The sequence below is a fragment of the Phoca vitulina genome, unplaced genomic scaffold (genome assembly GCF_004348235.1).
Source record: "Phoca vitulina isolate PV1807 unplaced genomic scaffold, GSC_HSeal_1.0 scaffold31, whole genome shotgun sequence".
Classification (NCBI taxonomy): Eukaryota; Metazoa; Chordata; class Mammalia; order Carnivora; family Phocidae; genus Phoca; species Phoca vitulina.
The window spans coordinates 14,390,355-14,403,020 of NW_022589734.1; the positions used below are offsets into that span (position 1 = coordinate 14,390,355).

At 46.8% G+C, this 12,666-nt stretch overlaps 1 protein-coding gene across 2 annotated transcripts in view; it reads left to right on the forward strand.

Moving 5' to 3' along the window:
* Positions 1-231: 231 nt before the first annotated feature.
* The window catches only part of CD83 (CD83 molecule), a 19,040-nt gene continuing 6,605 nt past the window's right edge, over positions 232-12,666 (forward strand). For both annotated transcript variants that reach the window (XM_032424938.1, XM_032424937.1), the window contains exons 1-2: positions 232-390; positions 482-597. In XM_032424938.1, coding sequence (XP_032280829.1) covers positions 354-390; positions 482-597 — 153 coding nt within the window. In that variant the 5' untranslated portion in view covers positions 232-353. The remainder of the gene's footprint in view (positions 391-481; positions 598-12,666) is intronic.

A 12,666-nucleotide genomic window follows, 5' to 3' on the forward strand; every position in this document is an offset into this window, starting at 1 on the left:
CCGCCCCCCCCCGGGGGCGGGCCTCGCTCCCGCTTGCGGGGAGGGTCAGCGGGGCGCCGTTACGCGCGCCCGCGCCGTTTGCAAAAGCCCAAGCGCGCCGCGTCACGCGCGGGTGGCGATCGCCGCGGCCCCGCAGCCGCGCGGACTCGGGGCGCGCGGGGGCGGGGCCGTGCGCGGGGGCGGGGCCGGGGCGGGGGCGCCCCGCGGGTGGCAGGCGCGGGGGAGGGCTCGCCGCCCCACGCTGCGGCCGCCCGCCGGGGATTTCCCCTGGGCGGCGCCCGGGGAAGTCCCTGTGCGAGCGGGTATAAGAGCGCGGCGCCGCCGAGCGCGCCCCAGGCCGGCGGACCCCAGTCATGTCGCGCGGCTTCCGGCTCCTGCTCCTGAGCTGCGGTAGGGCCCCAGACGCCTTCCCCCCCGCCACTCCTGGCGACACCCCTCCTCTTCTCGCTGGCTCATGCCGCTCTCTCTGTCCCTCTTGCAGTCTGCAGCCTGGCGCCCGCGACGCGGGAGGTGAAGGTGGCTTGTTCCGAGGCTGTGGACTTGCCGTGCACCGTCCACGTGGACCCTCAGGGCCCCTACAGAGTCTTCTGGGCCAAGGTAAGCGCGGCGATGCCCGCGGGCTCAGGCTCGGCCGGCTCCGCTGGAGGCAGCGGGGGACCACCTCCCTTGGGCAGGCGACCCTGTGTAGCCCCGGCCGGCCTCCACGTCGCCGATCTTCCCGCGCGCCTTCCTTTCCCTCCCAGCTCGCCCCTCCTCCCCCATCTAGGTACCAGGCGATTAGATTAGATTAGATTTTGTTCCCCAAGGACCTAATCCTCTTCCTACCCCTAAAGGTGGCCTGAGATGAACGATCCAAATAAGCCGCTTTGGAAGCGCAGAGACCCTCTTATTTGGATGAATTCTGGAGGCCACCTGTGGTTGTGGCCAGGAGGCCACGAAGAAAGCAGCTAGGGCAGATTTGGGTATCGGACAGGAGGCCTGTCCCCAGAGTTCTGATTTCTGGTGTCTGGGGACTGTGATGCCCAGAATTTGGGGGCAGGGAGGGAAGGAATAGGCACTTGGAGAAGAAGGACTAAGAGATCGTTCGAGATGATTTCGGCTTGTTTCCCAGGTGGGAGTTGTCTGTCAGCCATCCCCTTGGTGGGTTCCCCTGGCCCCTCGCTGGTCGCTGCTGCTTGGCGCTCCGGCAGGCCGTCCCGGGAGGCCCAGCATGGGGGGCGTCTGGGGGGGGCGGCGTCCCTGTAAGAGAAGTGAGTTGCTCTGGGGCGTTTTTTTAAGGATGCCTCTCAACTGGAACCTTTTCAGATGCTAAGACCGCCGTTCTGGCGGCTTTGCCAAGCCAAGCGGTCTCTGGTCTTTTGCTCACCTCCTTTCATGAGGTTACCCACAACAGCACCTCTAGTTTCAGCCAAGGGCATGTGATATCCTAGCCTTACTCTGCAGCATCTGACAGAGGAAATCTCAGAGCTCAGGCTTTTTCGTCTGCCCTCCAAAAAAGATGCTTTAAGAACCTGCAGCTGCATCTGGCCATTTAGCAAGGCAGCACGGGACAGTTTGTGTGTGTGTGTGTGTGTGTGTGTGTGTGTGTGTGTGTCCGTCCTCTCCTGACCAGACTGTCAGTTTCCCGGACCGTGCTGCACCATTGCTTTTGTGTATTCTGCGCAGCACCCAGTGTTTGCCCTGCTAATTGCGAAGGTGCCCAGTGAATCCAGGCTGGCACTTGGTGAGTTCCGTGCACTGGCTACATTGTTGCGGCCTTGGAGCATTGTCTTGTGTAGCAAAGTAGGTTCGTGATTATTCCCACTTCATTTCCGCTTTATTCACTGGGGGATCAGAGAACGTCGGAATTCCAAAATGGTTCTTGTAGTAAAAACAATAGCACCCAAACAAAAATACTGGAAAAACATGATCGTTTGAGTGCTCACTCTATGCCAGCCTCTGAGGTAAATATTTACCTACGTTATCTGTTTCGGTCCTTCCAATGGACTTAAGAGATCAGTCCTGCTACTGCTGTTCTCATTTTACAGATGAGGAAACTGAGTCTCAGGGAGGGAAGGAATCCCCACTCACTGTTACACGGCTGGCTGAATTATGGGGGAGGGATTTGAACTAAGTAGTCTGATTCCACAGACTGAGTGCTCAGAGGCCTATCTTGATGTCTCTGTTTTCTACCTCAGCTACTTAAGGTAAAGAAAATAAAAGTGTCCTTGGTCTGGCCAAGCAGGGACTTAGTTATCTTAAAGAAGGGGGGGCAGGCATGAAACCATGATCCCTTCCCAAGACAAATTTAAAAAAGAAAATAATATTAATATTCCCAGGGGAGTAATTAAAAAGTATTCATGAAACAAGTAGATGAGTTTTCAGACTGTAAAGTTCCAACAGTGGTCAGGGTAAATCTTCTTGCACAAGGTCATTTGGAATGATGCAGTAAACCATAGCAATTAGCCTTTGGCTTCTCCTTGGATGTCAGCCGATGATGTAACTCTGTAATGTATGTGCTTGTTTATTGAGCATGGTTCTTGCGTGATTTACCCTGAAGGTGTCCCAAAACCCTGTTAAAAAAAAAAAAAAAAAGACAACGGTCTCTTGGCATTTTCTTTTTTTCTGTTGGTTCATGGAATGGGGTCACTGCAAAATCATGCTGTCGTTATTGTTTTTAAAGAGGGAGGTGGTGATCAGGTCCCGGTGGAGAGGGGAGCCTTGTGATGCCGATAAACGATTCAGATCCCTTGAAAACGAAATGCATTGTTCCTTCAAGTGCTTTTTAACAGGTCTCAGCATGTTCTGTAGATATTTATTCTTTGCCAGCCCAGTAATTATACTTTTGTGCTAATTGTGTTTGTACAACAAAAGTGGATAGAGTATTCTGGAAATCAGGTCAGTGGTGAAATACTGAAATACTTGGTTTTACAGAAGATTGAGCAGCTTGTCGTTTTTTCCCCACACCACTTTCTTGTAAAATGTTTCCGGGGACTGAAGAGGTGGCTCTGAAAGAGGACTTTAAGCCTGACGACCACAGCTGGTCTCACTCCCGTCACCTCCCTCATCATCACTAGGGTGGTTTGTCAGACTGCACAGCTGTGGGCTCTGAGCTGGACAAGGGAAGCAGAGTCCCTTGGAGTGGGTTTGTTGTTGTTCTTGTTGTTGTTGTTTTTTGTTTTGTTTTGTTCTTACCATCCACCAGATTGATTCACATTCTCACAGGTCTTCTGCATATCACAATTACGGTTGTAATGACTCACAATTTAAATTTCCATGTACCACTCAGTTCACCCCCACCATAGGGCATCCTGCCACTGTCCAATTGGCAGTGATTACTAGTGATTACCAAAGGACCCATTAAACCATGTGTTTCTTATCATGTGCCTTTTACGGAAAGACCCAAAGCAGAGGGCATCCAATTAGTGTTTGTAATATTAGGGCGAGTGGGGAAGAAGCAGTGTCCATTTTATCTTCTGTTTCAAAGGCACAGTGAGAGGGGGTTGAGGGAGGTTTAATACAGACATGCACAGGGGGTCATAGGAGGAGCCAAGGGTGGGCAGAGATAGCCCAATTCCTGTTAACCCAACTCTTATTTCCCATGGACCAGTGTCATTCTAACTGGGATCCATCAATGGGTCCTCCTCTCATCTTTTCCTGCCCGTACCTGTTAAGGCATGGTGGGTGGTTGAGAAGAAATAGAAATGTGCATTCACATATCCATTAGAATAGTAGCTAAATTCAGCCTTTAAAGTTGTGAATTGATTGTGGTTGTTTAGGGAGGTATTTTGAGAAATTATGCAAGCAGACTTTGGTCCAGCACTCTTCTCCCATTGGCTGCAAGTGTCTTGCGTCAGAAGGCGTAGCATCATCCCATGTCTGCCAGGAGTAAGCACATCCATGAAAGGGCTACTCCTGGGCGCCTGGGTGGCTCCGTCGTTGGATGTCTGCCTTCGGCTCAGGTCATGATCCCGGGGCCCTGGGATTGAGCCCCGCATCGGGCTCCCTGCTTGGCGTGAAGCCTGCTTCTCCCTCTCCCACTCGCCCTGCTTGTGTTCCCTCTCTCGCGCTGTCTCTCTCTGTCAAATAAATAAATAAAATCTTTAAAAAAAAAAAGGGGCTACTCCTGTGCTACCGGCTGAGTGTAAGTGGGGTCACAGTCTCTTTAATGAAGCTGCACTAGTTTGGAGGGAGAAGATGATACTGGATGGAGTGTTTGAGCACAGTGGTGTTCGCTACTAATAATAACAAGTGGTTATTTATCAGAGAGATGTACTACCATCTTGTAGCATGCTAGGAGTCCCAAAAGCCTATGTTGATACATAACGAAAGAGGATATATAGTGTCAACCTAGGATGATATTGTGGGGGTGAGGACAGAGACTCGTCACAAGACAAATGCCCTTTCCAGATTATTTCCAGCGGAAGGGAGAAAGGGGAAGTAAGACTGATTTCAGAGGTCAGTCTTGATTTTGGAATAGTGAGAAAAGCCCCCAGCTGTGGCAGATCATGGGCTATCCCCTGGCCCAACAGGGCTGGCAGAGAGCCAGTTAATGGCTTGCATGAAGCAACTTCCAAAGTTCAAGGATAGTCACCACGCAGATCTTGCTTGTTCTTGATTTGTTATGAAGCTGTCATCCGTGTATATTGCGAATCTCCTCTTCAGTGTGGTTGTATTTTCTGTCTTGACTATCGTGTGTGATGATGCATCACAAAGCAAGAAGCCCTGCGAAAGCAGAATCCTAATTAGTAGGCACTGGAGTTGATGAACAGTCTGGGCAGATGTGATCTGTTCGGCCACAAACGTTGATGGACCCGTGAAGGAGGCAGTGTGTGCCACTCACTAGACTTCCTTGATTCTAGAACTTTATCTGCTGTAAGATAGATTTAAGAGCATATATTTAGGAGAGAAAGGAAACATTTCCTATATTAAACAGAGAAGCCCTGAAACACTGAAATGTGAAAACAATGTGTGTGTGTGTTAGCATCAAAGGAAAGTCCTATGCTACTTGACCTGGGGGAATCACTTTTATGGGCTTTGCCTTAGGTCAAACCATGAAGGACATAAAGTTGGTTTTCAGAGGTCTCTTGTATTTACACTTTCATTAGTCAATATTTCTGAAGTCCCAAATGCGTTCCAAGTCCTGGGCCTCGTGCTGGCCATCTTAAAATCAGCTGGGAATTTTGCCGGAGGACCATCTTGAGCAAAGGCGTGGCAGAGGAATCCACAAGCATTTTGGGGAACCACTGGGGTGACCAGTGATCTGGAAAGGAGAATTATACAGGAGAGGGTGGGGAGATGTTACAGAGAAGGCTGGGAACAGGTTGTGAGGAACCTTGAATGCCCAACTATAATGGCTTGAACTCCTTTTGGCAGCAAGGAGTCATTGAAAGTTTTTAAGCAAAGAGGATGACCTAATGACACGTATTTGTAAAGAAGAGCATATTTCTTGTGGTGAAAGACCCACTCTGATTCATCCCGGAAGATGAGTCCCAGAGGGAGGCCTTGTTCTTTCACTACAGCAAAATCCAATCAGGTCAACTCAGCCAAGACCTCAGCACATTTCTGAGATTCACCTTCCCTTCTTTCTTGGCCACCCGTCGTGTCCCATGGTTCTACAAACGAGTGGGCAACACAGCACGTGGCTGCCTCAGAGGGGCTCTAGAAGTCTCAGCCAGCTGAGAACGGGCCAGCACTGAGATTTTGGGGACAGTGACAAGTCAGAACAAAGTTGCTATAGTCTTGCAGGGTGCAAGAGTGTAGGGAGGAAGAAGACAGCTGGGGGTTAAACAGAAAGAAATCAAACACTTGTTTTTCGTGAATAAAAGGGGAAACCTAGGTCATGTGAGAAACAACATTATCTTATTTCTGTATTTGGTTATATCACTACACAAAGAAGAGGAAGTTGGGAGAAGGTCTCAGTGATGTAAGGGAAGGTCTAGCGTAGAGCAGGGCTAAAAAGAGATGCATTACCTAAAAAAGGGTTTCTTCATCTAAAATTGTTTGCATAAGCTTTTCCTGGTGACTCCAGCGATGATCCCAAATTGTCTACCAAAAGCGCTAGCTCAGAGCTAGACCCATGTACTTCCCTAAGATTTAAAGAACACCCATAAACCGACTTTGGATTTTTGGTTTTGCACTGAGGTGTAGCTGATTAAAATTCCTGTGTGGGTCATGTAGTATTTGTTCAGACTAGGGAGCCCAAGGCTTATTTCTATCACCTGGTGTTTTGTGGAACACCAACTATTGGTCTACTGCATGTTATGGTCCCAAATCTCTAAGAGATGATAGATTCCAGAAGAGGGGGTAGTTGGTTAGGATTATAGGTCCAGGTGGGGAAAACTCAGGAGAAAACAGGATGCCAGTTGCCATAAGCAATTCATAATCACCTTGGACCAGACACCCTGGGTCAGTTCTGGAGCACAAAAGTTCTAAATCAGATTAGGCCTGGATGTCTCATTCCCTGAGGAGAGGGGAGCATGTGAGCCCAGGGGACAAGTAGGGCTGGTCTACAGACTGTAGGAGAGCTCCCTCCATGCCACATTAATTTATGGGGCGGTTCGAGGTGTCCCTATCAGTGAGGACCCTTTCAGTTGCGAAGTGTTGTAATCCAGTCAAAACTCGCTTAAAGTGAAGGGAATATATTGGTTTATATAGTTGAGAGGGCAGAAACTTTAAAATTATTTCACACTTCAATTATACCTGGTGTTGTGGGTAGAATTATGTCCCACAGAAATATTATCCCTGGTATCTGCAAATGTGACCTTATATGGAAATGGGGCCTTTGCAGAAGTCATCAATTTAAAGTGAGATCATACTGAGTTAGGGTTGGTCCTAATCCAATGGCTAGTGTCCTTATAAGAAAACAGATACAGACATAGACACACAGGGAGAGCACCATATGAAGATGGAGGCAGAGACTGGAGGGATGTGTCTACAAGCCAAGGAATGACAAGGATGGCTGGCAAACACCAGAAGCTTCTGGAATGAGGCATGAAACAGATTTTTCCCTAGAGCCTTCAGAGAGAGAGCATGGCCCTGTCAGCCCCTTATGGGCTTTTGGCCTCCAGAACTGTGAGAAAATATATTTCTTTATTATTTTTTTTTAAGATTTTATTTATTTATTTGACAGAGAGAGACACAGAGAGAGAGGGAATGCAAGAAAATATATTTCTTTATTATTTTTTTTTAAGATTTTATTTATTTATTTGACAGAGAGAGACACAGAGAGAGAGGGAATGCAAGTGGGAGAGGGAGAAGCAGGCTTCCCGCCGAGAAGGGAGCCCGATGTGGGGCTCCATCCCAGGACCCTGGGATCATGACCTGAGCCGAAGGCAGACACTTAATGACTGAGCCACCCAGGCGCCCCTTTATTATTTTTTATTTTATTTTTAAAATTTTAATTCCAGTATAGCTATCATACAGTGTCATATTAGTTTCCGGTGTACAACATAGCAATTCAACAGTTCTATACATTACTCAGTGTTCATCGTGATTAGTGTGCTCTTCATCCCCTTCACCTATTTCCCCCGTCCCCCCACCCACTTTTCCCCTGGTAACCATCAGTTTGTTCTCTGGAGTTGAGTCTGTTTTTTGTCTCTTTTTTTCTTTGTTCATTTGTTTCTTAAAAGACGAATATGGTATTTGTCTTTCTCTGACTTATTTCACTTAGCGTAATACCCTCTAGATTTATCTGTGTTGTTGCACATGGCAAAATCTCATTCTTTTTTATGGCTGATAATATTCCATTGTGTGTGTGTATATGTATGTATATATGTACACACACACCACATCTGCTTTATTCGTTCATCTATCGATGGCCATTTGGGCTGCTTCCATAGTTTGGCTATTGTAAATGATGCTGCAGTAAACATAAGGATGCATACATCTCTTCAAATTAGCCTTTTCCTCTTCTTTGGGTAAATACCCAGTAGTGGAATTACTGGATCATAGGGTAGTTCTGTTTTTAATTTCTCGAGGCACCTCCATACTGTTTTCCACAGTGGCTGCCCCAGTTTGCATTCCCACCAACAAAATACATTTGTGTTATTTTAAGTCGCTCAGTTTGTGGCGCTTTGTTATGGCAGAGTAGGAAACAAATAGAGCTGGATTTAGAGGTTCATGAATATCCCCAGGGCTTGGTGACTTTGTCCCTTAGCTCTTCCTTTCTTCATATTGGTTTTATCAGCAGCCTCCATCCGCATGGCAGGGAGACTGTGGCTGATAACTGCAGTCTTGCGGAGCCTCTCAGGATCACGTGCAAAGGAAAAGATTGTGCCTCTCTTCTAATCTGTTGACAAATGTCTGCTTATATTTAAGTGGCTTTGATTGGGTCATGTGGCCATCAGAGCGGTCTCTCTGGTCGGATGTCAGGCCTGAGTTACGTGTGTCTCCTCCAGAACCAGGTGTAGTGACCTCTGAAGGACGTGAATCAGTGCTCATAAGACTGCCCCTTCCAGGTCCCGCGGGACCCACGAGATGCGAATGGAAGGAGGACGCGTGGCGTGAACAACGAATGGGCAAATCCCAGTTCCAACGGGTTTTGCCACATTTATTATCATGATGCTTTAGAAAATTCAGAATGTTGTGGATATTTTGGACACATTGTGGGTTGAAAATAATTTCTTTTTAGAGCAGAGGTTGGGACTTCTAGAACAACTTTGCCAGGGAGGAAACGGGCAGTTATCAGCAGTAAAGAATAACCGAGAGCGTGGATAGAGTGGCAAGTTATCAGATAGAACAACAGCTGCTATGACCAACATTCCCTGCACTTTCATGTATTTTCTCTTTTGATACCTAAAATAGCTCTGAGTAGCAAGTAAGAGAGTCACAGGTGGGGAAATGAGACTCAGGGATGAGGTGCTTTACCAAAGACGACCCAGCTCACTGACCGTGAATCTGGACTTTGGGCCTTCGATGCCAAAGCCAGTGCCCTTGTAACTCCCACATTTTCTCTAAAATTTACTTGTTCCCTCAGCAGATGCCTTTTGAATAATTCCAGTGTGCCGGGAACTATTTAGAATGGGATGGGAAATATGTGGGCTGGGAAAATGAGAGAGAAGAGTAACACGTTTAGGGCTCTCTGTGTGATGGACAGACGCTATGGCCTGTGATACACGCCCATCATCACGGTGTCTTCACACCACCCTCGTGAGATACAATTCCCCCCCGTGGCCGCAGAGCAGACGGGAGCTGCTGGGTCAGCTGGCCGAGAGTAGAACTAGCCGTGGTAGGGCTGGGCTTTGCTTCCAGGTCCGTTTGACTCCAAAGCCTGTGCTCTTAATTACGTTGCCTCTGCCATACTCATAACTCTCTTAGAAGCCATAAATTCAGCTCTGTCTGTTAGACCCAGTAAATTTCACAGTGGAAAATCATTTTTCCAATAAAACTACACTTAGAAAAAAACGATGTTAATGCGCATACATTCTACCCTCATTATGACATCAACCTCCGAGCCAAACTATTTTGCACGTTATAAAGAGCTGTTTTTATGATGAATGAGGATTATATTGGCACTTTAATTGAGTTAGAAACCAAGGTACATGAAAGTTAGTGCATGAGAAATGCAATAAAGAAAAAGCTGTTCAATGTGATTGGAATATATCAGATTACTTTCATACCACCTTTAAATACATAAAGTCCATACCTTTAAATACGTTTAATCAAATGTTGGATTAAATATTTAAATGTATATTTCACACACATTTTGCTCCTCAAAAAAATCTCTTGCTTTTCTTTTAGTTTTCTATCACATTCTTAACAGATCTGTATGATAAATTTGAATTCCAGGTTTGTGATCACAATTCTTTCTTTGCAACAGGATGGAACTATTGCTCTTTTATATTCAAATATGGTAATCTAGAAGGTGAGCATGTACTTGGATAAAATTATTTAAACTGAAAAAAAAATAACTTCCAACAATAACAGGGTTTTTGATTGAAATATCGGTTCAATTTAAAACATATTAATTCTTGGGCGCCTGGGTGGCTCAGTCGGTTAAGCGTCTGCCTTCGGCTCAGGTCATGATCCCAGGGTCCTGGGATCGAGTCCCGCATCGGGCTCCCTGCTCTGTGGGGAGCCTGCTTCTCCCTCTCCTCCCCACTTGTGCTCTCTATCTCACTGTCTCTGTCTCTCTCAAATAAATAAAATCTAAAAAAAAAAAAAAAATTAAAAAAATAAATAAATAAAACATATTAATTCTTTATTTGATTTCTTTTATTCTAGTTCAGATTTATCCATCACTAAAATAAACACTTAATTCACTTGCCCTTAAAATTCATACTTGTATTTGCTTGCTTTAGCATTCAGCAAATTAAAGAGTTTATTTAATTTGGGGCTTGTGGTTTCCTTAAGGTCAAATCTCCATTTTAGAGAGAGAATATCTTACTTAAATTATTTAGTCACATCGAGGGCCTTGAGACAAATCAAATGTCCCACGGCTTTCTGAAAATGAGATGTCCTGTATTTTACCCTTCTCTAATCCAATCAAAAATATAGAATTGTCAGCGTAAGAGTTAGTGCATGGAGCGTGGATTTTTAAAACATAATTGGGATGAGTGTTTTGAGGAATTAATTTGCCCAAATCGTGTTGTGGTTTAGCGCACTACAATATTAGCTTTGTAAAGTACGCATTAAATAGTCCCCATCAATTATGCTTGGCTGTGAATGAATCCGAGGGTTCCTTTTGTTATAAATTACTATTTCCTAAAATGCTTTTGCAGAGAGGCAATGAAACACTTTCAGATTTGGAATGTTTAAAGAGCTGCTCTTTGCCAGTGGTTGATTTTGAGCCAGCTCAACTGTTTATAAGAACTCATAAAACAAAGCAAAGTTGAGGATGGCCCATTTGCTGGTTGCTTCTTTTCCCTCTTTCTGAAATTCTCCTTCGGTTCTTGACAGTGCTGCTTTTCGCCACAGTGGACTCAGCTGATAGCTGCTTGGCCACAGAACTGAAGTTGATGATTTGAACTTTTGCATAAAGAGTCTCTTGGTGTTTCTGGTACCTGCTTGTATTTTGAGCATGCAACGTTAACATAAAATCGACAACGATTTTTGCAGCTGTAGGCAAATCCCAGACTCCCCAGATGGAGTCACATGAGAAGATCTATCTTGAAATGGCATAAAGAAGGAGGAATAGGCATTGTGTGGTACCTACAGCTTGAAGCTAGAGGGAGTGTTCTGAAATATTTCCAAGTGCATTGTGTGAATTCACAGAAGATTTTGCTGTGGTTGGTCATCAGGCAAAGACCACTGCTCGTGACTTGGGCAAGGGTTCCCACGTTCAGCCCGTAGTTTGCTCAGTTTTCTGGGCCTTTCAGGAAGACCCAGGAAGAGGCCATTGGAAGCTGGCCCCATGAGAACTGAGATATTTTGCCATGATCCCACGGATGGCTGTGATGGGTCAGTAAATCAAAATTCTGCAGGTTGCTTTGGGGTTCTTTGTTTTGCCTTTTGAAGCTAACTAGAAGCCTACTGGAGGTTTTGCCACAGGCCCGTGGAAATTTGACCATCGAATAAATGCCTTCGCTGTTGATACTGCTGATTTTTAAAGTGAATTCTTTTCTGCGGATAGGCGGAAGGCATTCGCCAGCCTATTCTCATCACCTGCACACACTCACTCCAGCCGGTTTGTCAGCCGGCAGGAAAATAGGGCCACCTTTCTGTAAATAAGCGCAGTAGGTTCTGTTTCCACCCTCTCCAGAGGGCTCCGTGGTTTGGATCTTGACTTTCAGATGGGTCTTTCTGAGTTGAGGGGAGGGGTCACTGGATGGGACCAGCGGCCCCCAGGGAGAAAACCGGAGATGGATACTCTCAAAATGATTGTTGCAACCAAGTTTCCGTCCTTTCAGATGCAGGATTTCTAGCAAGACAGGGTCTGGTGAAATCTATTAGAAATAAATCTGAGTTGATGCATTTGGATGTTAATTCAGAGAAGAAAGGCAGGATGAGACAGGGAGGCAGCAAACACTGGGCTGCGTTCCTTCAAACTGGCCTCGTGGAGGTGTGAGGGTGGCTCTCGGGACAGACGGACCCTGGAGGGTCCTGGGCACCTGCCCCTCAAAAGCTCTGGTAGGAAGGAGCCCCTCAGCCAGGCCGCGGAGAAGGGGGCAGGGCGTGAGCACGCGATGAGACTGCAGTTCGTGGTTTAATTAGGCTTGAAAAGGGGAAAACTGGGCTAAATTAGATGTATTCTAGAATCAGTTGTATGGCTTGAGTCCCCCCTAAGTTTCCTTGGGCACTCCTTGTTTTTTTTTTTTTTTTGCTTTATTTTTGAACATCTGAAGGCCGCAGTCTGTAGATCCTTGATTATTTAGGAAGGAAGCTTTCAACACAAGAAGAGCCGTCAAGAAATGGGGTTTACTTTCATAGACTCTGCCTGAGAAAAGCCCTTCGTCTCAGCCCCGGGTGCCGGCAGCGAACGGAGCGGGGTTTCTTGCGGGAGCCGTAAATCTGCCACCAGATGTCTCTGCAGCCCGCTCCGCAGAATGCTAACGAGCACTGGGGTGGGGGAGGCCGGAGCCCTGGCTTTCTGGGGACCTCCAGGTGCATTCCCTCACGTTGTAAATGAAGCAGAAGCCGCCCAGTGTGTGGTGTGTGTGTAGTGTGTGTGTAGTGTGCGTGCGTGCGTGTTCTTCCCTGAGCTGCCTGGGGCTCCCCGGGCCCCCCCCCCCCCCCCCCCCCCCCCCC